The sequence below is a fragment of the Malaclemys terrapin genome, chromosome 14 (genome assembly GCF_027887155.1).
Source record: "Malaclemys terrapin pileata isolate rMalTer1 chromosome 14, rMalTer1.hap1, whole genome shotgun sequence".
NCBI classification, from domain to species: Eukaryota; Metazoa; Chordata; order Testudines; family Emydidae; genus Malaclemys; species Malaclemys terrapin.
Genome location: NC_071518.1, coordinates 915,212 through 940,605, shown reverse-complemented (window position 1 = coordinate 940,605; position 25,394 = coordinate 915,212). Strand labels below are relative to the sequence as shown.

Here is a 25,394-nt window from a genome sequence, read left to right as displayed (position 1 = left end):
ACATACATATGACACCTCTTGCACATCAGTAATTGAGGCCACTATAGCATCGGCTGGCAGCAGAATTCACTCCAGATGTGGACAATATGGGAATGCTGATTAGTATTCCTCCAAAAGCCCTCAGGAGAGAGGGGAGATCTCAGATCATAGGAATATAGAAACTGCCAGATTAGATCAGATCAGGATCCATCTACTTCAGGATCCTGTCTCTGATGGTAACCAGTATAAGATGTCAAGTATCAGGGGGTAGCCGTGTTAGTCTGTATCTACAAAAACAACAAGGAGTCTGGTGGCACCTTAAAGACTAACAAATTTATTTGGGCATAAGCTTTCGTGGGTAAAAACCTCACTTCTTCAGATGCAAGAAGTGAGGTTTTTACCCATGAAAGCTTATGCCCAAATAAATCTGTTAGTCTTTAAGGTGCCACCAGTATCAGATGTGTTAGAGGAAAATGCAAGACACTCCTCTATGGAAGATTATGGGTTAACCTGCCTACAGGCAAAGCTTCTTTCTATCTCCTTTCATGCAGAGGCTGGCATATGCCCTGAAGCATGAGGGTTTCTGTGCCATATACCTTCTGAAACTTTTGTAGGTTTGGTTGTTGTTGTTTTTTTTGGTTGGTTGATTATTGAATTTTGATCCTTATAAATGTCTAAAGCTTTTCTGAAGCATGCTAAGCTCTTATTCTCAATGAGATCTCGTGGCAAGGAGTTCCAATGGCTAATTGTCCATTGTGTGAAAGGTATTTCCTTTCATCAATTTTAAATTGTAGAAGGGAGTTCATTTCAGTCCTCTTTTCCCAGTGTTGTGATCATCATTGATTCATCCTGTCAGGGACGAGGGAGCCTGTCTCCAGGAACTGACTGTGCACTGTTGGTGGAATGTGAGGGATATGCTGCATGTTCTGTAGCTGAGGTAAGGGAGCCACTAAATATTTTCACTGATCAAAGCTTGGATTTTTAAAGCACTCGCGGACAGCACGGGAGCAGTGTATTTCATCAACAAACAGAAAGGAAGCTCGCTCCCAGCCTCTCTTTCAGGAGACGATGGCTCTGTGGGACTGGTGCCAGGCTCTTCAGGTGCCACTGATGACTATATATCTGGCAGGCACAGAGGGCATGCTAGCAAACAACCTCATCACAGGCGTCAGGGTACAAGTACTCCTTGGAACAAACTATTTAAAACAAAACAAAAAACAAACCCTCTCTTTTTCAAGTACGTCAAGAGTATGCAGGTATCTCACTGTTTCCTTTTTTTTTTTTTTAAAAGTCTAAGTCTCTAACTGAGGATACCACAATATCTATATAATATCCAATGGATTTGAAGCTATATGGTGGGGGTAAATCTGTGTTATCTGTTTTGAAACAGTTGGTTGTTTCCCTCTTCTTTTCAAATTAGTTCAAGTTCTGTATTACTCTGGCTGAGATGTGCTATGATATGAAGTTTCTTCTGATCAGGATGAGCCATATAATTTATGGAATTTATACAATTACTGGATTTGTCTATGCGTTCATGATTGCCTTTTTGGGCAATGTTAACAATGCTAACAGAGTTTTGATATCCACTTCATGAATTTTTAATGTAATTAATTTCAGGGATACACAATTGTGGTATTTTAGGAACAATTTCTAACATGTCCTTTTATAGTGTTTGTTACTTCTGCCCAAAAAGTTTAGCTGGCATGACCATTATATGTGAAAATAGGAGGCTTCTTGTCATTTACATTTATTGTAATATTGTGTTCTTTTTGGAATATTCTGTCCTATAATTCTGGAGAAATATAGTTCTATGGCTTTTCAGACTTTTATGGTTCTTCTGGTCAAGAAATGGGGCTGTCTGTCCTATAGGCGTCTTTGTGGCAAACAGCATTGCAGTATGTCCTTGGATCCGGTCCGGAGCAGGGATGGACTTGTAGGGATTTGTTTTCAGATGCATTTCTGTTGGACTAGAGCTTCTTTATGCCTTTCCACGGATATCAAAACGTTATGACGAGATAGCGCCCAGGTTATGCTGATTGCTTCAGCATGTCCAGACATTATTGGTATGGAGATCTCCTACCTCTCTCATAGGAGTCTGTTCCTTCTGCCAGTGTCATCAGAGCTGCTATTCTAGAAATAAGTTCTGATCAGAATATGTTGCACCTTGCAGCTATTCCTGACCTGACATGCTCTGTGGAAGTATAGGCAATTCCGGTGGAGTCCCAACTGTCACTTTGATCTAGATTTTTTAAAGGTAATTCGGCTTTGACAGTCAATGAGATTTCTGGCTCCTAAGTGCCTACATTCCTTTTGAAAATTAGACTTGGGCTTCTAAATCATTTAAGCATTGCAATGCTGAGCACAGCAATGCCTAATAACCTTTACAAATCTGGGCCTTACACTGAAAAGCTTTCTCCTTGGGCAGTAGATAATTGTCTGTGTTCTGTGTTCATTTAATCTGTTTTGGGCTATTTATTATACCTGTTTTTTTCCTTTTCAGCTTCTTCTTGTCCTCTGTCAAGATGTACTGGTTGTTCTTTTAGTGAATTATTTGCCACTGACCGTTCTTCAGTATCCCACCGTAACCTGATTCCTCATTAATGTCTCCTCATCAGTCAGAGCACTGTTCTGTCATGGGACTGTATCTTGGTCCCATTCACCTTCTGAGCTTTGGGAGTATGCTCTTCGTGCCACTTGTTACTAACCACAGCAATTTTTTCACAATTATATATGAAAAAGTGAGCAATTTGTAGTCAGTACCTGATCCTCCTATCACCGTGTTCTATGAGAACAGTGTTGTCCTGCATCCTTGTAATCTTTCAGGTGTCTGAGTTGCACCTGAATCAGATCATTAATCTCTCCATATTCTTCCCCAAACCTTGTTTTAAGGAAATTAATTCCATCCCATAGGTGCCAAGAGGGCATTGTGTTTTTATTCAGATAGGACGAAGTCATTTAGGAAGTTTTCAAGGCTTTGCTAGCCTTTAGCATATAAAGGGAATGCCATTTCCACTCAGTGCCTGTTCATGTGGATTGAGCACTAAAAAGAACAGGAGTACTTGTGGCACCTTAGAGACTAACACATTTATTTGAGCATAAGCTTTTGTGGGCTACAGCCCACTTCTTCGGATGCATGGAACATATAGTAAGGAGGTGTATATATACACATACAGAGAACATGACAAGCCTTTGACAAGGTCCCTCACCAAAGGCTCTTACGTAAATTAAGCTGTCATGGGATAAAAGAGAAGGTCCTTTCATGGATTGAGAATGGTTAAAAGACAGAGAACAAAGGGTAGGAATAAATGGTACATTTTCAGAATGGAGAGGGGTAACTAGTGGTGTTCCCCAAGGATCAGTCCTAGGACCAATCCTGTTCAACTTATTCATAAATGATCTGGAGAAAGGGGTAAACAGTGAGGTGGCAAAGTTTGCAGAGGATATTAAACTGCTCAAGATAGTTAAGACCAAAGCAGTCTGTGATGAACTTCAAAAAGATCTCACAAAACTAAGTGATAGGGACTGGGAATGGCTGGCTCATTACAGAAGCAGCTTTTTCTCTCCTGGAATTGACACCTCCTCATCTATTATTGGGAGTGGACTACGTCCACCCTGATTGAATTGGCCCTGTCAACACTGGTTCTCCACTTGCGAAGTAACTCCCTGCTCTCCATGTGTCAGTATATAATGCCTGCATCTGTAACTTTCACTCTATGCATCCGAAGAAGTGAGGTTTTTACCCATGAAAGCTTATGCCCAAATAAATCTGTTAGTCTTTAAGATGCCACCAGACTCCTTGTTGTTTTTTGTAGATACAGACTAACATGGCTAGCCCCGATACTTAAAATGACAAATGAAATTTAATGTGGATAAATGTAAAGTAATGCACATTGGAAAAAATAACCCCAACTATACATACAATGAGGGGGGCTAATTTAGCTACAACAAGTCAGGAAAAAGATCTTGGAGTCATTGTGGATAGTTCTCTGAAGATGTCCACGCAGTGTGCAGAGGTGGTCAAAAAAGCAAATAGGATGTTAGGAATCATTAAAAAGGGGATAGAGAATAAGACTGAGAATATATTATTGCCCTTATATAAATCGATGGTACGCCCACATCTCGAATACTGCGTACAGATGTGGTCTCCTCGTCTAAAAAAGCTATACTGGCACTAGAAAACGTTCAGAAAAGGGCAACTAAAATGATTAGGGGTTTGGAACGGGTCCCATATGAGGAGAGATTAAAGAGGCTAGGACTCTTCAGCTTGGAAAAGAGGAGACTAAGGGGGATATGATAGAGGTCTATAAAATCATGAGTGATGTGGAGAAAGTGGATAAGGAAAAGTTATTTACTTATTCCCATAATACAAAAACTAGGGGTCACCAAATGAAATTAATAGGCAGCAGGTTTAAAACAAATACAAGGAAGTTCTTCTTCACGCAGCGCACAGTCAACTTGTGGAACTCCTTACCTGAGGAGGTTGTGAAGGCTAGGACTATAACAGCGTTTAAAAGAGAACTGGATGAATTCATGGTGATTAAGTCCATTAATGGCTATTAGCCAGGATGGGTAAGAAATGGTGTCCCTAGCCTCTGTTTGTCAGAGGATGGAGATGGATGGCAGGAGAGAGATCACTTGATCAATGCCTGTTAGGTCCACTCCCTCTGGGAACCTGGCATTGGCCACTGTCGGTAGACAGGATACTGGGCTAGATGGACCTTTGGTCTGACCCGGTATGGCCTTTATGTTCTATCCGAATTCGTGTTATATCGGGTCGCGTGATATCGGGGTAGAGGTGTAGCTCACAAGTGTGACTACAGAGGGGAAGAGCTCTCAGAGAGCCACCGTAAACATTTGGAATTTTCCTTCAGTGTGGAATTGCCGTCAGTAAAGCAGCTGTTCCCGTCCCAATCCAATCAGTCTCTCCTGAGAAGTAGGCAGCAAACTGCTCCTGGCTAAAGGTTGCCTCTATTTCTCAGAGGAAGCAATTACCTCCCAGAAGAGATCTGCTGGTTGGGACTTTTGCCTCCAATTCAACCACAACATAAGACATTGCAAACTCTTAATGGCATGATTGGCTGAGCTGGGGGCATGATTTCCCTCACGGGTGCCCTTGTCTAGTCTATTATTATGTATTTTTTAAATTATTCTTTATTTCTGGTAGCGCTCACTATGAGCGAGGCACTCTCAAAATGCTTATGGAGAATGGGCCCGGCTCTAAGGTGCTCACATTCTAAGGACAAACAAGGAGATGAAGATTGGGAAAGGGCAGGGACAGTAAGTAATGGAAGTAAGTTGTATGTACAAGTCAGTGTGATTCATTCAAGGCAGTGCAGTGGAAGTGGGTGTTAAAGAGGGACATCAGTGTAGGGGAAGGCCTTGAGGATGAGGACAGAGAGGCTGCACCATGTCTTGGAGGCTGCAGAGAATGAGACACAGAGGTGACTGTGAGAACCTGACAAGCAGGCAGATGAGTTTGGGTGTATTGGCAGGAAGAGGGGAATCGAGGCAACACAAAGCTTGATGAAGGGGGATAAGTGGGAAGCGGCAGAGCTTTGCATGTGGTGGCAAGGGGCTTACATTTGATAATATATCAGAAGGGAAGCCTCTGGGGGTGATTCAAAATGGGGAGTGACATGATCAGACCAACAAGCAAGAGAGATGAGCTTAGCAGCAGGATTTTGTATGGGCTAGACAGGGGTGGTATGTGCATTTGAGAGTGCTGGATATTGCAGTAATCCAGGCAGGACAGAGAGACAAGGAAATCTTGGAGCTGTTAAAGAGGAAGCAGCAGCATTTGGAAATGGCTTGGATGTGCAGGGCAAGGTGAGGAGAAAAGTCACAAATCAGCCTCCGGTTGCAGGCATGAGTGATGGTGTGGATGGTCTGGTGATGGTGATATGAATAGGAGGAAAGATAAGTAACTTGGTTTTGACAGTGTTTATTTTAAGATGACAACAAGACACACAAGAGGAGGTGTTTGAAAAACAAGCTAAAATGCACAGCTGGATGGAAGGGAACAGGTCAGTGGAAGACTTGTGCACTATTGAGATGCCTAGAAACAGGATGTAAAGTGAAAAGAGAAAAGGGCCCTAGAGAAAACACTGGGGAACCTCTCAGAGAGAAGGTGAGGGAAGGAATTTCCACTGAAACATGCTGGAAGAATGGTCAGGGAGCTCGAAGGAAAACCAGTCGAGGGTATCTTGACAGCCCAGTGAGGATGAGATGTCAAAAAGGAGAGGGTGGCCAACAGCACTGAAAGCTGCAGAGGGTGAGGGCAGCCCGGGAACAGGTCATTAGAGACCCTCGTGATGGAACCCTCAGTAGACTGGAAACAGGGGATTCAGCAGAGCTGGAGAAGGGGCCATTAGTTGCAAACTGGTCAGTGATTTTAGGATGAAGGGAAGGAGAGAAGTGGAATGATAGTTGGGAAAGCAGATGGGGTTGAGGGATGATTTTCTTGAGGATAAGAGACTAGGGTATGCTTATATTGAGAGAGGTCAGAAATGAAGGGCAGGGAGCATTTGAGGGAGGGGATAAACACAAGGGAAAGGAAGTCCGCCTAGTCTAGTGGACTATTCCAGTCTTCGTTCTTTTCCTTTGCTGGAGCCTATTGCAACACTGTGGTGACTTGTGACAATGATGCAGATGACAAGGCCTTTTGTAAGAGTCTATCGATACTGGAGGACAAACACTGTTCAGTGTGCTCCAGCAGGCCAGGGATAGCGTGCTCCTGAGGCTGCATAGCATTCGTTAGTAGTGACTTCTGAGGCTAACTGACTTTGTTCATATCTGAGGATGGACCATCAAAATGTGTCCTCTGCCCCTGTGGAGTAGATGGGCTTTGACCTCATCATGTGAAATCTAATGATCTGACTGTGACAAGGCTGCACTTTTCACCTCCTCTGTCTTTCACTCCAACCCCAAAAGACTGATGATTCTTACCCTCTTGAGAGAAATTCCTGGCTAAGAACAGAGGGACTGATATTAAACGGAAATGTAGGTGTGTGTACCTTCTGTGGTGAATCCGCTTTCATACAGTTTGTGAAGGGAAGACTACTGCTCCCTATTAATTGGAGAAGTCTCTGTTTTGGTCATATTAGATAGAAGTATTCATAGATTGCAAGCCCAGAAGGAACCATTGTGGTCAAACCAATAATCACTGCTGCAGCCTTGTCTGGGTACTGAGAAAGCAACTGACAACATCAGGTGGCATTGTCTCTTTGCAGCCTTGATGTAATTTGGAGCTGGTTAGAACAGACTCTCTCTGACCCCTTAGCCTCTGTGCTAGTTAAAAGATTGTCCTTCAGAAGGTTTCAGTGGGTGTAGCAGTGAGGCAGCAGTGTCTGCTGTCTCCCACATTTTTATATCCCCTCCTCTTTGTGTTTAGCAGTATAAACTTTGGCCTAATTGCTTAGGAGGCTAATAGCTATTAAGGTGATTGTCTTTGAGGAAACAGAATTCATAATGGGTGGGATATTCTCAAGGGCCTAAGTGACTCTGGAGCACAAATCCATGGAAAGGTAATGGGACTTGGGTGCTTTTGAAAATCCCACCACAATTGACATCTGTAGACACGATTGTAGCAAACCTTTGAAACAGAGATTTCAGTTCTGCCAGCACCAGAAATAATGAAGATGTCTAGGGCTTGGTCTGGCTTCACAAAAATAATGAACCATTTGGAGCTTCTTTTATTAGTTATTATAAAAAAGTTGCGCTGTCCCCGTGTCACGTAGGTGATGCCAGCACTCAGTGAAATACTGTGACTTAGAATTTCCACATAGACAAAACAGCACACTGCTAACACCACCTCCTGATTACTGCAAACTACGAGGATTCCTTGTCCGCGAGAGCTGGAAACAACTTGCTCCAACTCTGTATCCTCTGGAGATTTTAATTCCTCTGTATGACATGCCAATGGCCTGGGCCTCACGTCCAACTCAGATACATGTGTTTGGAGTAGGGAAGCTGCTGTTTAGAGTGTCTTCACCTCTGTTGGGGGGCTCCCAATGGAATGGGTATGTCAGTCTGAATCACAACCACTCTGCTAATTACAAAGGGAAAAGAAAATTGTGGGAGCAACTAGGAATGGAGTTGCCTGGAACAGTCTCAAAAATCCTGAACTCTCTATTAACAGATCTCCGTTTAAAATAATGTTAAAAAATTAAACCTTTCTAGCCAGGCCTGTGAGCGCTCTGCACGCGTCTCTGGGACAAGGAAGGAAGCTTCCCTTCCATATTGGCTGCATGCACATGCTGCAGTACGAGTGTTGACTGCTATTGCAGTGTCTCATTTTGCAGCTTTGGAGATTCATAGCTAGCTTCATGATTTTATAAAACATTTGTGTTCTTCGTACGTTATCAGTCATTGGCAGACTCATTGTTTGATAATGTACTTCTCAGCAAGCTGTTTGCGACTCATCACCCTCCTTGCTTTGTAGTCTATAAATATTTAATTCTTTAATGAACTGCTTATATGTAATATCAAATGACTGATGCACTTCTCTCTCCCCCTTTCAATAGTCCTCCTATTTGCAAAACAATTCCTTTTTTTTTTCTAAATAGCAATATGTTTCATAAATGTTTGAATTTCCTTTTTCTAAGTAGCAATTTCTTCAGGGGGTTTGGTAAAATGACAGGCAGAGGAATGGCTCCTGCAGCATTAAATCAAGTGCCCCATGCTAGTACTGTAGTGGGGAGAGCTGCTTCAGAATGGTCACCTGTTTGTAATTAGAAACATTGTGCTGGGATAGCCGCTGATCACATTTCAACTCTATGCATGTAAAATAGCATTTACAGCCAGCAGTGGTGACCTCCATACTGTTGCAGTTGGCAGTTTGTGTCACAACCCTAATCTTATTCTAAGAATGGACGAGAGTTCTAGTGCATGGATTTGGTTTTGGTTTACATAAAAAAGATAAAACAGCAGCTCCAGTGAATTCCACAGTCAGTATCAAAACCAGTGAGATTTCTCCTCTGCTACAGACACCCAAGACCTTTTAGGGAAGATAAAACACAGGGAAGAACTGTTTTAAGTGTGTGTAATGCCCGGAGAGAGGTTCAGCTAGGACAGAGATCCAAACCTAGGCTCAACCACTTGTCTCTTCAACCTCCTCAAGCAACCCTTTGGATTTAGCAGCCATTCCCTTCTGAAAGAGCTCCCTCTCCCACACCCTGCTCATGCATCCCAGTTCGAGGCTCCATAGCCACTAGCATTCCATGACTGCTCCAGCCCCACAGCCTGGGCCTGCCAACCCCCAGCTCAGCCTGCATGTCCCTCACTACATGGCCACCCTTCCTTGACTTGCAACTTGCCACCTCTCTCGAGGCTCAGTAGTCACCTAATCTCTGCCCTGAAGCGCTCTCTTTCCCTCTGTCGAATGAGGAGCTACCTATAGATGCTGAATGTTTTTAAACACTACTAATCCATGTTCCCTGGGAGGCTGAAGAAGTGGAAGGAGGGAGTGGAAGTGCAGTATCCTGGCTCTTTTAGCTTAATTCTTTCTCCTCTCCTTAGAGTTCCTTTATCTATCCACTGGCCTCCTAACTCTTCAGCTACCTCAAGTGCCTTGTCTGTATTTGGAGCTAGAAACTGGCTTGTTCAAAAGTGTCATATGTAATCTTAGTGAAACACCCTCCCATTCACTCAACATGGCCCCTTCCACTTTGTACTGACATGCCCTCACACCACAGTGCATTAAACCCAGACACAATGGTGCCTTTGAGACAGTCTGTACCCCTATAGTCACCCTTTTTACAAGACTATGATAATTTTTGTACAAAGTATGCCTGGTGAGGTGGTATTTAAAAACTCATAATTTGCTGAACATTATCGGCCCGGAAAAATGTGTGGCGACATCATATGTAAAGTTATAAGATTCTACTGTATGATATTAAGACATGTTCCAAGCCTGAAGAGCAGTCACAAACCAGTTCCCCAGAGACAAAAGATTAGTTGACGACTCAGCCAGGTGTCAAACACATGAAATGGACCATCACCTGGTTAAGTGGCCATTCTTTGGCACTAAAGAAGATGTGGGTGAAAATCTATATCTTGACAAAGAAACAGCGGAGGGTTCCTGTTCACACAGACTTTCCATCCCCTGAATCTCAGCTGGAGATGATTCTCAGAGAAGAGAAAGAGCTATAAGAAAGGAGAGCAGATGCTCCAAATTATCTCTCCCTTTATTTCTACCCATGGCATCCACAATTCTTGGAAGCAGCATTGGACTGGGGGGTGGGATCCTGACTGAAAGAGTTTCAGACAGCAAGACTGCTGAAGGATGTGGTGGGAGAGTTTGCTTTGAATTCACTTAGCTTGTTAAGTTAGGCATTAGTTGCATTTTACTTTTATTTTCTTGTAACTAATTCTGACTTTCATACCTCATTACTTGTAGTCACTTAAAATCTATCTTTTTGTAGTTAAACTTGTTGTACTGATTTATTTAAGCCACTGTATTTGGATTGAAGTGTGATTGGGAAACTCCATTTGGGATAACAGGATTTGTGCATATCATTTTCTATTAATAAAATAACAGACTGTATGTGAGCTTTTGTTGCTCAGGAGAGCGCTGGACAGTACAAGATGCACATTCTGGGGCAAGTATGGAGCTGGGAATTTGCTGGTGTTGCCCTGAACTGTAATTCAAGAGTGGCTGGCTATAGCACAGATATACTATAACTGGGAGTAACTTACATGCTGGAGGCTGGGTGTGAGCAGACCAGGAGTGGTTGCTGTCACAGCAAAGCAGTGTAAAAGGCACCCCAGGTTGGAGAACTGAGGGGATGCAGCTGTTCTTCGGACCAGTTTAAACTTGCCCTGTCTGATGTGACCCCTTTACCCTGAAATGGTAGTCCCAGCCCCTAGTATCAGCCATTTCTCCTTCACATTATGTGATCCCTTCATCTGAAAAAGGTATGTCCCTGATATGACGTGACACCTCCAACTCAATACAGCACATTTCACCATGATACGATGATGACCCTTCACCCTGTTGAGATGGCAAATCCCCTCCCCTCTAAGATTCCCTTAACATGACTTCTGAGATTCTCCTGCTGTGACTCATTTAATAGTGACCCAGCGTGATCCCATTTAGATCCCAGCAACCTATCAAGACCTTCCTCACTGATTTGTCAGATGAGTTCCCATCCATCACATCACAACACAGCCTTTTCCCTGCCAGGCTCAGCTGGCATGCCACCTCCTGCCTTTCAGTGACACAACCTCCCTGCTTTTGGGTGTCAGATTCTCCAGGTGAAGGAGAATTTGACACTCAAGAAGCATATTTGTTTTCAGGTACCTGCTCTCTTTAACCCATCATTGGTATGTATACGGTTTAGTGGTTGTGCTCATAGATCCCAGTCAGGATCAAGGACCCATTCGGCTGATCTCTGCATCAACACAGGCAAACATATGGTTCGAGTCTCAAAGAATTTACAGTCTAAAGAAGAAAAAGCCAGACAGAGGTCGGGTCACCTGAGCACAGTGACCAGATGCTGGCATGCACACATCCTGTTAGTCATCTCTCTCTTCATTTGTTTTTATATATTTGCTTTATTTATATTATTCCATATTTTCCTGGCCCCAGTGGGTGTTTCACGGGGGCTTGTGCTCTGGCATGTCTTGTGTGCAGGATATACTCGCGTGCTTTCACCTGGATTCAGGAAAGTTATTTTTGGTTTGGTGATCCTTGCCTAGAGGCTGGTACTCTTGTGATCCTTTCTGCCTCAGAAATGGACAGTGACAGCCTGCACTGAGGTGTGGCAGGGCTCCTGTGCTCACCACGTTCTCTAATCTATCCTAGGCATGTCTATAGAGCCCACCAGAAATTATCTTATTTAGTACTTATATAGTGCGGACCTTCATATATACAGCTGTTAGCTAATCCTCACAGCACTCCTGGATGGTAGGTTGGTAAATATCCTTCCCATTTTACAGAAGGAAAGCTGAGGTATAGAGAGGTGAAGTGACTTGTGCTAGGCCAGAGAGTGAGACTGAGCCAGGATCAGAAGTTAGGATGATCTGACCTCAATCCCTTTCTACTCAGTTCTCCAGACCGCATTGCCATCACCATAGTACCTGAGCAGAGACCAGGTAAATTAGACCTGCATCATAGAACTGGTTCTGCTCTTCACCCTTTTCAGCTTCTAGGAAGGGTGTGTGTGTGTGTGTGTCTGATACATCTATTTCTCATGCATGATGAAAGTGGCAGCAATAGAGAGGTGAGTCCATGAGCCTGAGTACATACAAGCAGCTTCAGCTGGGAGTTCTCCTCTTTGCCACAGCACCAGTCCACCCCCCAGTGTCCCCCTTGGAAGAGCTATAGGAGAAGAGCACTCGCCTGTCCATCTTGCTTTTCTTCTGCCGGGGTCACCTCAGCACCTGCTCTCTCTTGGAGGAGACCTGGCTTGACCTTGTACCCTGGTTACTATGGCCTTCAGAACGCTTCACTAGAGCACTATGGAACCTCTTTCAAACATACAGTTATGCCCGATCCTCTGCTGGTATGAATCTGGATAACTGCACTGCGGCCAATGAAACTATGCTGGCATATACCAGCTGAACATCTGGCCCTTAGTTTTTCCTGAGCAACAGACTAGGTCTCTCCTCATCTGTGTCTGTGGTGTGGGATGAGAGAGGAATTCTTTTCATGGTAGAGCCCACCTGAACTGCTCTTCTCTCACAGTACCACCTGCTTATTTTGTAGGCAGGGAAGAGACCAATAGCCCCCCTCTCTCTGGAGATGAGCTCCGGCTGCAGCTTGAGCTGTGCCAATGGCCAGAGTGCTGCTAAGGATGTTGTCTTGGCTGGAGCTGTTTGCACTCTGTGTGTGGCTAGACATGGCTAGACATGGGTTTTTCTGAAGCAGCTATTAAGCACAGTCGACCACAGCTGAAGCGACCACATTTCTGTTTGCCATTGGTTGTTTATGCCCCCAATACTTCTTATTAACCCCTTGTTCTCATCTATAGGTCAACCCAACTGATCCAGAGGAATATTCCTAGCTGAACATACTCGCAAAATATCCAGTAATCCCTATCCTATATATACCTTTATTTTTTTGCACTTGTAATATTGAGCAATAACTGGAATTGTTACAGGAACAGATGCCCTGAAGTCATGGGCTTAACTGGCAGGAGGATCTGGCCTGTGCTGGGAATGACGGTTCTATCTGCTCTTCAGCAGCACCTGTGATAGTGGCAGCAGTGAACACCCCTGTTCCACAGCTGCCTGAGCCGGAAGGAGCTGCACTTGACCTGCCTTTGGTTTTCAGTGGTAGTGAGACAAAGCCAGTAGGGCAGAGACCTATCAGCTGTTGCCCCAGGGCTCCTGACCTTGAAGAACATAGTTGAGGCTGGTCTTAGCAGCAGCCAACCTGGGTGGAGTCCTGCCCCAGCTGCACACCGCTTGTTTTCACTCCCTCCTTGAGGCTGTTTCATTGGATTGCTCCATTGCTACAGAGTTGTGACATGAAGCAGCCCCTCCCTCTGGTTCCTCTTCTCCCTGCCCTCCTGCCAAACCTTCTGAATGCAAACCGGGAATTCTCTGGGCAACCAGCTTCCAGTCCTAAAAGAGGCCCCAGTCGGCATATGGTGCCTGGTGCTGCGGCTTAAATAAGGGTAAAGGTAAATAAGTAAATCATGCAGTGGGTTGTGCCATTCCCTAATGAGCCTGTTTGTCCCAAGCGCTGTGCTGAGGAGCCTCTTCTCCTTGGTGATAACCTTTCTGCATATTAATATTATGCATGTATTCCACGTGACTTCTTCTGACTTGCCACCTCCTCCTTCCCACTCATTTAAATAAAAATAATTTATGTGGACATTCCTTCAGTCAGGATTTTCTCCCCCCCCCTTTAATATTTTGCTGATGCTTTGCGCACAAATGAGGTCGTTATGCTTTCGCATATCATTAGGGCTTTATAAAGAACAACAGCGACATCTGCATGTGCCGCAGCGCCACAGAGATGGGGAAAAATACAGAAAACAAGCCCCGAATGAGCTCTGAGCATGTCGGCTCTCTTTCCTCAGCTTCCTTCGCCACCACCATGTACACGAGTAATTGTACAGTGTAATCACATCATGGCTCATCTGAATATTCATAGCCGAGACAAAGCTTTGGAGGAGAAGAAATGTGGGGGAAGGGGAAGGGGGAGAATTCCAATATAAAACAGCATTGCATTTCCAAATGAAGGTGTGCATTCTGCACAAGGAATAGATTTGAAATCCAAATGGTCTGTCTGCACCATTCAAAATCTGGGGGCAGTAGGGTAGCATTGCACACATACCCTCTCCATCCAGAGGAAAAATAAAACACAACAACAAACAGCTACAGAAAAGCCCCCAGTAGAAGTGATATTTGAAGAGTCGCCAACAGTGGCTAACCAGCTGCTGTTTTACCAGGAATGAAATAGTCCATTGAGGGAGCTTTAGAAAGACCCCAATTAATATGTTGTGCATGTATAAGATCTACAAAGAGCCCACTGTATTCCTCTCTCCCCCCAACCACCACCTTCATTCCCTGGCCAGTGCCACTGGAGACTGATCTTAGCTACCAAATAATTGATTAATCACTTCACCAGTGACAACACTCCTCTCCAAAAAGCAAGCAAGAAAAAAAGAAATAACAAACATAAAGAGGCAACTGTTCGTTAATTAGGGTGTAAATTACCGCTGGTTCCATCCCTCTTTACCTTAATAAAAAAAAGAGAGAGCAAGAGAGAGAGAAATATAATTCCCATGTTAATGTGTATGTTGTCTTCATTGTTTTACTTTTACTATGTATATCCTTTATTAATATTAACCAGATAGGGTAGTGGTGTTTGTCAAAGCTGTGGCTGGCTCTGCCAGTGCATTCCCCAAAGAGATCCTATTTCCATACCACTGTGGTTTATATTCCTTTAAATGTCTAGCGCAGCACCATTTCCCTCTTTTTAATACACCACTCTGCTGGAATTAGAAGAATCCAAGGTTATATCCAACATCAAAGGTTTCCCAGTCATCATGATTTTAGTAAAAGTGAAGACAGCTCATGGAACGAGTCCCTGGCTTTTGAAGATAGGCATCAGAGGGACCTTTCTCTCTCTCCCCCCACAACTTTGTACCTCTCCTGGCTCTGAATGTCCCACGCTAACGCGGTTTAATGATATGCAAATGAAATATGCATAAAACCATTCTACTGTATGATGATTAAACACTGGAGACATTAACAGCCGACGCTTCACTGTTTGACTGTAATAATCTTTCCTGAACATCCAGTTTGATTGCGGAGTTATGGAAACCCATAGCAGTTGGCAGAGAGAAAGCGAAGGAAGGAGAGATGCAGGGACGCATCACCCATCTCTGCGTTTATCCCACTCCAGGAGACGTTCCCCCTTTGTACTGCATTCCTAGTGCTGTCTTTTGTAATCCACCCATGCGGTCGCACCAGGGCGATTAACGGGAAAAAACCTCTTTTCTCTTAATGTTTCAAAGCTCATTAGCCAAACGATTATTCCTCATTAACAGCGAAAGCTCATTCATTAAAAGGAAAAATATGCCCAAAAGATGCCAGCGCTGTTAATCCTGAGCCCTGTAGCTGGGCTGTAAATCCCGTGCTAGTATTTTCCATTCAAAAGGGACGCGCGCCAATCCACATTTTTTTTTTTTAAAAAAAGGAAAAGAAAACAGTTTGTATGTTTTGTAAAATCCGCAAGAGAGGCAATCAATACTCCCATTGTATGACTTTATTTTTGTCTCTCCCTTTCGATTCCAGCGCCCATCCCTGGCTCAGCGCCCGGTGCCAACAGAACACCTTTCAGGATCCACAGCAGCGCAGAGAACGTAAGTAGCCAGCTGTCCCTGAAACCCGTTTCCAAAACCCCAAACCCCACCAAGTGTGTGTCTGGATTTCCTCCTTCTCACCCCTCCAGTGTGCCACCCGGCTTCACAAGTAGCACCTTCCAAATCTCGCCGTCTTCAAGTTTGTGCATGTCTGTGTGGCATCCCTCCTCCTCCTTCACTCCCATAGTGGATCTTGTAAAGGGCTTCAGATCGGCCCCATTCATCTCCCTGGTGATAGCAGTGAATGTAGATAAATCTCTGCCTGCCTGCTTGCTGCTGGAGTATGATTTTTATTTTGTCTTCTGTGTATACCTGGGTCAAAAAATGGGATGTACATGCACATGCACACTCGTGTGTGGGTGTGTGTCTCATATACACACACACACGTGTGCGTAGAGAGAGAGAGAGAAATAAATACACACGTGTGTATACATAAACAGACACATACCTCACATACATACACATCTATGTGCTTGAAAATGTCTGAGGCAGTGTGTGCATATGTGTGTGTGTGTGTGTGTGTATATATATATATATATACACACACAGATAAGCATCTCTAGCTATATCTATATAAACATTCCCTCTCCTCCCAGCAGAGGCTGTGTGCATCTATGATCCTGCCCTATAAGAGCTGTATTCCAGGCTTCTTTCGGAATTCTGTTTGGAGACCTTTATGCTCCCTTCTCTGTCTCTCCCGAGCTGCAGAATTGGCACCTTTCCCTGAGGTTCTCCGAATGGCAAGTGGCATCGGCTGTAGCCTGCATTCTTGCAGCTTCCTGTGGCATTTCTCTCTCGATGTCGGCAACTCCCTTTTGTTTGTTGTTGACTGGGCTGGGGTTTTTTGTTTTATTGTTTTGGTTTTTTCTTTAGTTAATTTATAAATGAACCCAAATGTCAAACAAGCCAACAGCTTGCAAAAAAAAAAAAAAAAAAAAAAAAAAAAGCCCCGCACAAGCGCCTTCTGCTGCGACAGATGCCCAGATTGCCCCTGGCACGGAGGATGGGCACAAGGGGTTTGTTGTTGTGGTTTCTCTTTTGCTGTTTTTGTTGTTCCCTTTAAAAATAAAGACTCCAGGATGCCGGCCTCGGCTTGGAACGCAGCGGTGTCATGGCGGAGACGACGGCCTTTGTTTCACAGGGTGTGAAAGCATCCCTTATGCTGGCTCCACTGCGGCAGAATGACGTGTACAGGGGGGAAAAGTGCTGAAAGTCAGATTTGTGCCTCGTCGGTGGGGGAGTCCCCCAGATCCCCAGTAGCTGAGTCCCTGTGTCCGAGGACGGGCTTGCAGTGGAAGAACCTAGTCTGTAATCCTGGCACTTGCGCCTTCGGTTGCTGCTTGCTGTTTGCTCCTGGGGGTCTGGATAATCTCCCTTAGCTTTACCGCACTGTCTGGCCCGCATACAGGGCCCCTGTAACATATACCCGCTGCTGTTATCACACGAAACTGTGGCGTTGCCACTGAATGGATGGCACTGTGCCAACTCTTCTGCCATCCGCCCTTGCAGCTTCTTTCCTCCCTCCCTCCTCCTCCTCCCCCCATCGACTTGACGTTAATTAACACACGGGTTAATTGATTTTAAAAGCTGAAGAATTACAGTTAACTTTTCCCACAGGGTACAGACGCCAGCCGCTTGGCACAATTCTGCCTTTCACACTGGTGCAGGGGGGCAGAGAAAAGCCCTCAGCAAAACTAGCCACTGCTGAGGGAACATTGTCTGCTTATTGAAGTACAGCTGATGGAAGCCGACGAGCTACAGTCTCATCCTTTGCAATATGTTGCCATTATATTTTCTTATAAGTAATCAAAGCAACTCCTCCTCCTCTCCCTCCGTCACCCGCCCCCTTTTAAAAATGAAAGCGCTGCGGAAGTTTGAGTAGGAAAAAAATGGCTTATTACAATAAACAAAAACAAAAAAACCCATCTTTGCTTTATTTAATTAAGCAGTTATGAAGGAGAGGGCTCCCCACCCCAAGCACACTGAAACGATGGGGTAGGCAGTTTGAATATTGCTGCCTTTTATACGTTGGTCCTATATCCCCGTATTTTTTGTCTCCCTAATTGGCTCAGATGTGTTGCTAGTGGTGAAGAATCTCAACCAGGGGGAAAGTTGGCTTGTTGTAATTAAGAACAAAATTTATCATGTGAGAGCTTTGTTTTTTGATTTCTCTCTCCTTCACCCCCAATCTCTGCTGCAAATGAGGGCAAATTACAGTGCAGATGGGAGGAGACATGGCAATGCTTGGAACTTGCTGCTTTCACTTTTTTATGCTTTCGTTTTATTTCATTTTGTTTTTTAAAAGCATGAAGCAAGTGAAGCGACAAGAGGAATCCATTATGCAAATCACGTCACATTTGCATAATGTCTCATGACTGGAATATGCAAATGAGCTGTATAATTTATGAGTGCCAGTGTCTGTCTAAAAGTGTTTCCCATAATTTAAAAAAAGTGAGCCTGTGAGACATGGGGAAGGCGGCTTGGCTTGCTGCCCTACCAGGGAAGCTCTGAGCTTTCTCCTCAAAGTGCTCCCTGGTAGCAGCAGCAGAAATTAAACTTCCAAATGCTCATTAACCCATCAGAGGCAAAGACCCCTTTCGCTCTCTGTCTCTCCCCACCCTTTATTTTCTGTCCCTCCCTCCAAATCCACCCACCCCCACTTCTAACTTCTCCACAAACCACATGACTAATGCATAGGATTTCACGACCCGTTGGAAAAGAGAGACGGTTTCTGGGCAAGCTTGCTGTTTGCTTGCTTCCTTGTTTGTTTGTTTGAATCAGGATGACTTGGAGACAGTGGATGAGAAGAAGAGTCTGCTCCTTCCAGCTGTGTCTTTGAGACAGACTGGCTTTGAAGATGCAGTGTGTATCAGGGAACAGCATTTTAAGTTTCTGTACATGGCAGGCATTGTGGCATGTGTCAGTGAGATTGCTCAGTGTTTGAAATGCATTGTGTCTAACTCATGATTTCAGTAAGGGATCTGTGTCCGACTTCTTGAAGGGCTATGAAGGTCGATCTAGTGATGGCACTACCCAGCGAGAGCGAGTTCATGGCTGGAGCTGGCGAGCTCCAGTTCCAACCATAAGAAAGTCTTTGAAATGCTCTGAAAATGCAGGACTGGTATCAAGGCTCTTTATGCCCTTTACTTTTTACCCAGGACTTGTGAGAGTCCTGTTTGAGCCTAGAGTGACTGCAGGGCTTGGAATTACAGTAAATAACGGAACGCCCAGGTACTTTCCAGTGGTGCAATGGCACCCACATGCTACATGGATGCCTGCCTGAGAAAGACCTAGAACAAGAGTAAGTAATTATTGATAACGATATTTGGGAAGGCGGATTTTCAATTTTGACTCTGCCGTACACATATGGGGAGGTCGTTTTGATCCCAAAGTGAACTCAGTGGTTTGGAGTTGCCTCTTTAAACATGTTACAGTCTGTGGATGTCATTGAACTCCTAGTACTGGCATTCTGGGAGTGAGTGCAGCGCTTGGGGTGAGTGTGTGGCAGCGGTTGTCAGTTTTGAGTTGAAAAGGCCCCATTCGGTTATGAAGCTGTTTTCTGAGTGGGAGAGAAGGGTCAAAAACTTCTCACAGGAATCTCAATTTTCATTTAAAAATTAAGCAAGTTTCTAATCTTTCTGATTTCAAAGAAAAGTTTCTGAATGTGAATGAAGCTGCCTTAATTGATGAACGTGTAATTAATGACAGCTTTCATATGAAAGCATAAATTCATACTTTTAATATAATTCTGTATGTAAAGTTACCATATTTATATGCACTGTAAGTGTTGGCTTTGGCCATACATGGTATAATGATCTTTTAAAATATTAACAAATTATTGTGTTACCATGTTTTTGTGTGTGGCTAAAACAGCACAATGGATTTCAGGACATGGGCACAACATAATTTTGAGGTGTGAGGTCACAAGAAGAAAAAGTAGATGTGTTTTGAATCTTGGAAGGGAAGGTGAGAGTTTTTGAGGAACCTGTGAGAAAGCAGTGACAACCTTACACATCTAGACTTTAGAAGGTTTTTTTGTTTGTTCGTTTTTCCCCAAGTACCTGGAAATTTGCTGCCTTCTTCCTGCTCTGAGAAGAGAGGCATCTGCTGAGCAGCCCCTGCGGTGCATCCGACCACACAGTTCCTCACCGGGTAGAGTTCAGGCTAACTTAGAATGTGCCTACAGGAGAGGACTGAGCCTATGTATAGGGAGGATATGTGACCTACACCATGAACACTTGGACAAAGAGAATGGGGGCATCCTAGCAAGTCAGAGGGCATCAGCACCATTGGGAGTCAGGAGTGGAGAAGCAGCAGCTGGCCAGAGAGGATGGAAAGGGAATGGAGAACAATGATGCTGTAGCACTGGAGAGTGAGGGAAAAGCTGGTCTCCTGAGGAACAGTGAGGGAAGAAAGGCTTCCTGAGCAGGGTGTGGAGTGGTAGCACAATGGTAGGGTTTTAGCGTTGTCCTTCTGACGCTAGCAGTGATGAGAATCCCTTCGGGGTATGGCTGATGTTGAGACGATCGGAGTGAGGGATCTATTGTGTGAGTAAAATGATTGGCAGGCTACCGGGATCGGGATTCTGTCCCTACTTTGTGGGAGTTGTCTGTCTGTCTGCCTTTCGCTCGTTGCAGGGCACTGGCTCAACTCGCTGCTGCTCTCTGGCTGTCAGTGTCAGCTGTCCAGTCATTCCTTAGATAAGCAAGAGCACAAATGAAATATTGATAAGTTTTAAACTAAATGAAGCAAAATTATTGTTCTTTCCTGGGATGCTTTGTATACTTCTGGGACCCTGCTCTTCCTGCTTTGCTCTCTTCTGACCTACACAACTCGTTCTGGACATCTTCAGTGCCACCCCTGAGCTGCCTAGAGGGTTGTGGAGGGGGCCTGAGGGGCTCTCCTCCACCCTGCAGCCCACTGGCGTGGGGATAACAGGCTCCATTTTAGACTTTTAGCCTGTGTCATTTCGCTGCTTTGGGGCTTTACAAACTCCAGCTATGGTCTGTGGATCTGCAGAAGGCAACATGCTGAGAACCATATAGTGTGACACGGGGGAGATTGTAGAGTAGAACTGGTCCATCAAGGGATCTTTCCCTTACCAAGGGGTTCACAGAATGAACAAACTGCAGAACCACTGGCTTAAAACATGGCTTTGGGTTAGTTTCCCCTCTGACTGGAAGCATACCTGCTTCTCTGGACAACTAGACTGGTATAAAATAGGGTGCTGGAAGGTATTGGTGAAGCTTCTTTCACAAAGCTCTGCTGATTCGCCTCAGTCCTGCTCTGCAGCAACGCCCTGTATTCGGATCCTGGAGCCCCTCTCCCCTGCATTTCTGCCAGGCCACCCCCATCCTAACTTGGAGCTCCTGCTGCTATTCCTGTCCCACACCCCAGTTCTGCTAATGCAGCCTGCAGTGCCCTTTACTTACGTTCGTGGCAGACATCTGCTGAGCCAGAAATTGCCATGTCTGACAGCTTCTGGAGTAGCAAGGTATTATGAAGATGTCAGTGAATCTGAATTGTGACAGAGGCATTGGTGTTTCGTGACTGACGAATTTTTCTTACGTGTTTGCTCCCAGTCAGGCTAGTGGCAGAAGCTGAGGGCATCTTAGGAGAGCTAATCTTTAGGGTGCTGCCCCTCAGAATACTGAGGGTGCTTTTCAAACCTTTGTGAAAAAGTAACAACTGCCAAAGAATGTTGTTTCCCTCTTTCTTGAACTTGTGTGTCCTCTACATTCTCTTTGGGTAGAACCTGAGGAAACTCTGTTCCCATGTAAGTGGTGACTGTCGGTATTTCTGTAAAACAAAACCCGCACATATTCTCCATTTTGTCCCCAGCTACCATTTTTTAGACTGATTTTCGAAAGAGTAACCTGTGCCTTGCACTTAGGAACATCCTAGGTTTAAGGACTGAAGTATCTATTCCTGTGCCAAAGATTTTCTAGCCCTTGCAAGCTGTGAAATATAAGACCTTAAAATGGATAAACAGAGTGGTGATAGTCTGGCCTGGAGATGGGGTGCTCAGCTGAGATGGATATATTTGGCAAAGGGGTACAGTCTTTGAGTCACCTGCTCAGCGTAGGAGGAAAATGCATTTCTGCCCACTGATAACATCTGAGTGTGCCTTTTTTCAGGACCCTGAGGCAATGCATTTGACAACTGGGGGGGAGTTTTCTGCTTGTTTCAGTTCATGGAAGAGCTTCCGCCTTCCAACTAGCATTGTCTTGATCTCACCAAGTTACTCCTGAGTCAGCAGTTTGCTTTTTGAAGTCACTGGGTGGCCTTACTGACAGTACCATCCACTCCATACAAGGAGTTGTACAGCGGGGTGTCATACAGTGAATGTTGGAGCCCATGGCATTGTATGTTCTCCCTGAGTGGTTGGACAGAGCTGTTGAATAGCAGGGGGAATAAAACTGAGCCTGGTGGGACTTGGCACATTGGAGCTTTTGGGGAGCAAGAATAATTTCTCACGATAACTCTCTGGTATCTGCCCCAGGGGAATTCCTGATACCAGCTCAGTGCACCTCCCATAATCCCTGCCACATTATGTAGGTGGGCCTGCTCTTCTTTATGGCTGAAAGTCACTGATAAATTCAGCAGGATCAGCACGTCTGTCTGTCTAATCTAAGTGAACTGCCCATACCAACCTGCTCTTTGAAGTTCGCCACTATCCCCACATTGCCCAGATGCCTCAGATTTAACCCTCATCTCCTCACCTCTAAGGCCCAGCCTACATCAAAGTACACACTGGAGACAACAGGCTTGAAACATTTCACATTTTGAAAATGAGGGTGTTTTAGAAGGAGGGAGGCTTAGCAGAAATGTCCAGCTTTACCAGCAGGACAAGGCTGTAGCAGCATGGGCACAGGCCCAGTTGCCAGTGTGTCTGCTCCAAAAATAATTGTGCAATCTCTGTTTTTAAAAAAAAAAAAAGCACATCCTGCTTCTCTTTTTCATTCACTGCCCAAACTGTGCAAGCAGTTTCGGTCCCTGTGAATGATACAGACCCGTGGAGTATTCCCCTTTGATGGTCCATGGCATGACTCTGGCTGGAGAGTCAAATAAAAGCCATTCAGTCAGAATCCTGACGCTCAGGGGAGCCAGCCTGAGGTCACTCCAGCTTCCTGAACTCTCCCAGGCAGCCACTTGGAGTCGTCGTCATGCAGCGATTCAAAATCCTGCCTCTCTGAGCTGAGACACTGCTCTGGTCTCGCTCTCCTTATGGGCATTACTAATTTTAAAATACTTTTGTCATGCTGTATCATGACAAACAAACCAGGTGGTAGATGCTGTGTGTGAAATTGGGATTGGACTAACAGCACATCTGCTCTAATAGTAAGCACAGGTGGTTGTGGAGGTGATGCTCTTACATTTGAAGAGCTAGACTGACCCTTTTAAAGAAGTTACCAGTCAGCACTATCTGTAGCCTTGGATGGAACTCGCCAGGTGTCCCTAGGACAGGTGGCTTCTTACAGAATTACTGATGGTAATGGAAGAGATCCCATGTCCTGTTGTCCAAGAGCAAAGCATCTGTGGGAGGTATTACGGCAGTATGGGGACCCATGGGAGACATCACTGAGAAGTGTCAGCGGGGGCAGGATAGCAGATCTGTGGGAGGCATCACTAAGTTGTAGTAGAGGGTTGGGGCCCACAAGAGGCTTCAGCACTGCAGCCTGTTGGGGGGGATGGCAGACCTACGAGAGGCATTGCTACAGGCTGCCAGGGGGAGAGTGGGTCCGCAGGAGGCATGGTGTATGGCCCATGGCGGCAGGCCTGTGGCAATTGTCTCTACAACTCGTTGGTGGGATGATGGATCAGTGGGAAGTGTTGCCAAGACATTTTTTAAAAATCAGCAGGTCCAGACAACTTGCATCCAAGAGTTTTAAAAGAGCTGGATGAGTTTGCTGGACCATCAGTGTTGATTTTCCATAAAGTCTTGGATCACTGGGGAAACTCCAGAAGACTGAAAGAAAGCTAATGTTGTGCCAATTTTTTAAAAGGGTGGATGGGATGACCCAAGTAATGATAGGCCTGTCAGCCAGAAATTGAACACAGGCTGATGCAGGACTCAATTAATAAAGAATTAAAAGAGGATAATATAATAAATGCCAATCAACATGGGTTTATGGAAAATTAATCCTGTCAAACTAACTTGATATCTTTCTTTGAGATTATAAATTTCGTGGATAAAGGGAATAGCGTTGAAGAATCTACTTAGACTTCTCTTGGTATTGCACAACATTTTGGTTATAAAACTAGATCAATATAAAATTACATGGCACACATTAAATAGATTAAAAACTGGCTAACTGATAGGTCTCAAAATGTAATTGTATACAAGGAATTGTCATCGAGTGGGTGTGTTTACAGTGGGGTCCTGCAGGGATTGGTTCTTGCCCTATGCTATTTAATGTTTTTATCAATGACCTGAAAGAAAACAAAATAATCACTGATAAAGTTTAAGGTGACCCAAAAATTGGGTGGGTGGTAAATAATGACGAAGACCAGTCATGAATTCAGAGTGATCTGGATCACTTAGTAAACTGGGAGCAAGCAAAAAATGTTCATTCTTCTTCAACTGCTTGCTTGTGTCCATTCCATTGTAGGGGTGTGCGCTTGCCACATGCACCGGTGCCCCAAGTTTTTCCCTCAGCAGTATCCATAGGCGATTGGCTCTGGTGCCCTCCGAAGTGGCTCTGATGGCACGGTATAAGGGGCGCCGCTAGCTCCCCCCACACTCAGTTCCTTCTTACCACCAGTGACGGTGCTGGAACATCGACTTGCTTCAACAAGCTTTCTCGTTCTTAATCTGTTGATACGAACTTTTGCCTGTATATGGTTAAAAGTTATTAGTTTCCCTTAGTTTAGTTAGTTAGTCCCGGACGGGACTCAGCCTAGGGACAGCGACACGGACCTCCGGCACCTGGACATGCTGTCGATGCCCAAGGCCCTGCAGGCAGCACAGGACAGCTTAATGTTACCGGTGCCAGCCACGGCGGTGCCCCATTCTAAGGGCAAACCCGCACTGGGACCTTTCCAACGGTCCCCATCTGTGCGGCACCACTCCCCACCTCAGGGAGTGTCCTGCCAGTGCTCACCCGCATGGAGCTGCCAGGCCTCAGGCATCGGGAGGCCAGCCCAGAGGACACTGGATTCAGGGCACTGCTCGCTGGGCTCAAGGCGCGAATTGCCGGTGATTTGGTGCAGGCCCATGGAGGTGTGCCTGTCCCTGCAGTCACATATTGGGACTGGCCTACCCGCTCTCCTAGTGTGCGGCACCGCTCCAGAGACACAGGTCAATGGTCCGGAGAGCCTCGCTACTGGTCACGAGAGCACCATGACGGGTCGCCACTGTCAGGTCAACACTCCACACCTCACCGGTCGACAGGCTGCCACTGTTCAAGAAGCGTGAGGCGTCGATCGCTGGGCTGCCGTCGCAGATCTGCCGAATGCCATTGGTCTCCGGGAGCTCGGCATGGGGACTCATCACCCTCTGACAGATCCCTGTCACAATGCCGGGATCAGCACCATTGCGAACAGTCAGCACCGTCCTGGTCTCTGAGACGCGATCCCTCCTCTGAGCAGGTGTCT

At 45.2% G+C, this 25,394-nt stretch overlaps 1 protein-coding gene across 2 annotated transcripts in view; it reads left to right on the top strand.

The window, feature by feature from the left end:
• The window catches only part of PMFBP1 (polyamine modulated factor 1 binding protein 1), a 341,248-nt gene that overhangs the window by 155,716 nt on the left and 160,138 nt on the right, over window positions 1–25,394 (top strand). For both annotated transcript variants that reach the window (XM_054049283.1, XM_054049282.1), the window contains exon 4: window positions 15,730–15,797. In XM_054049283.1, coding sequence (XP_053905258.1) covers window positions 15,730–15,797 — 68 coding nt within the window. The remainder of the gene's footprint in view (window positions 1–15,729; window positions 15,798–25,394) is intronic.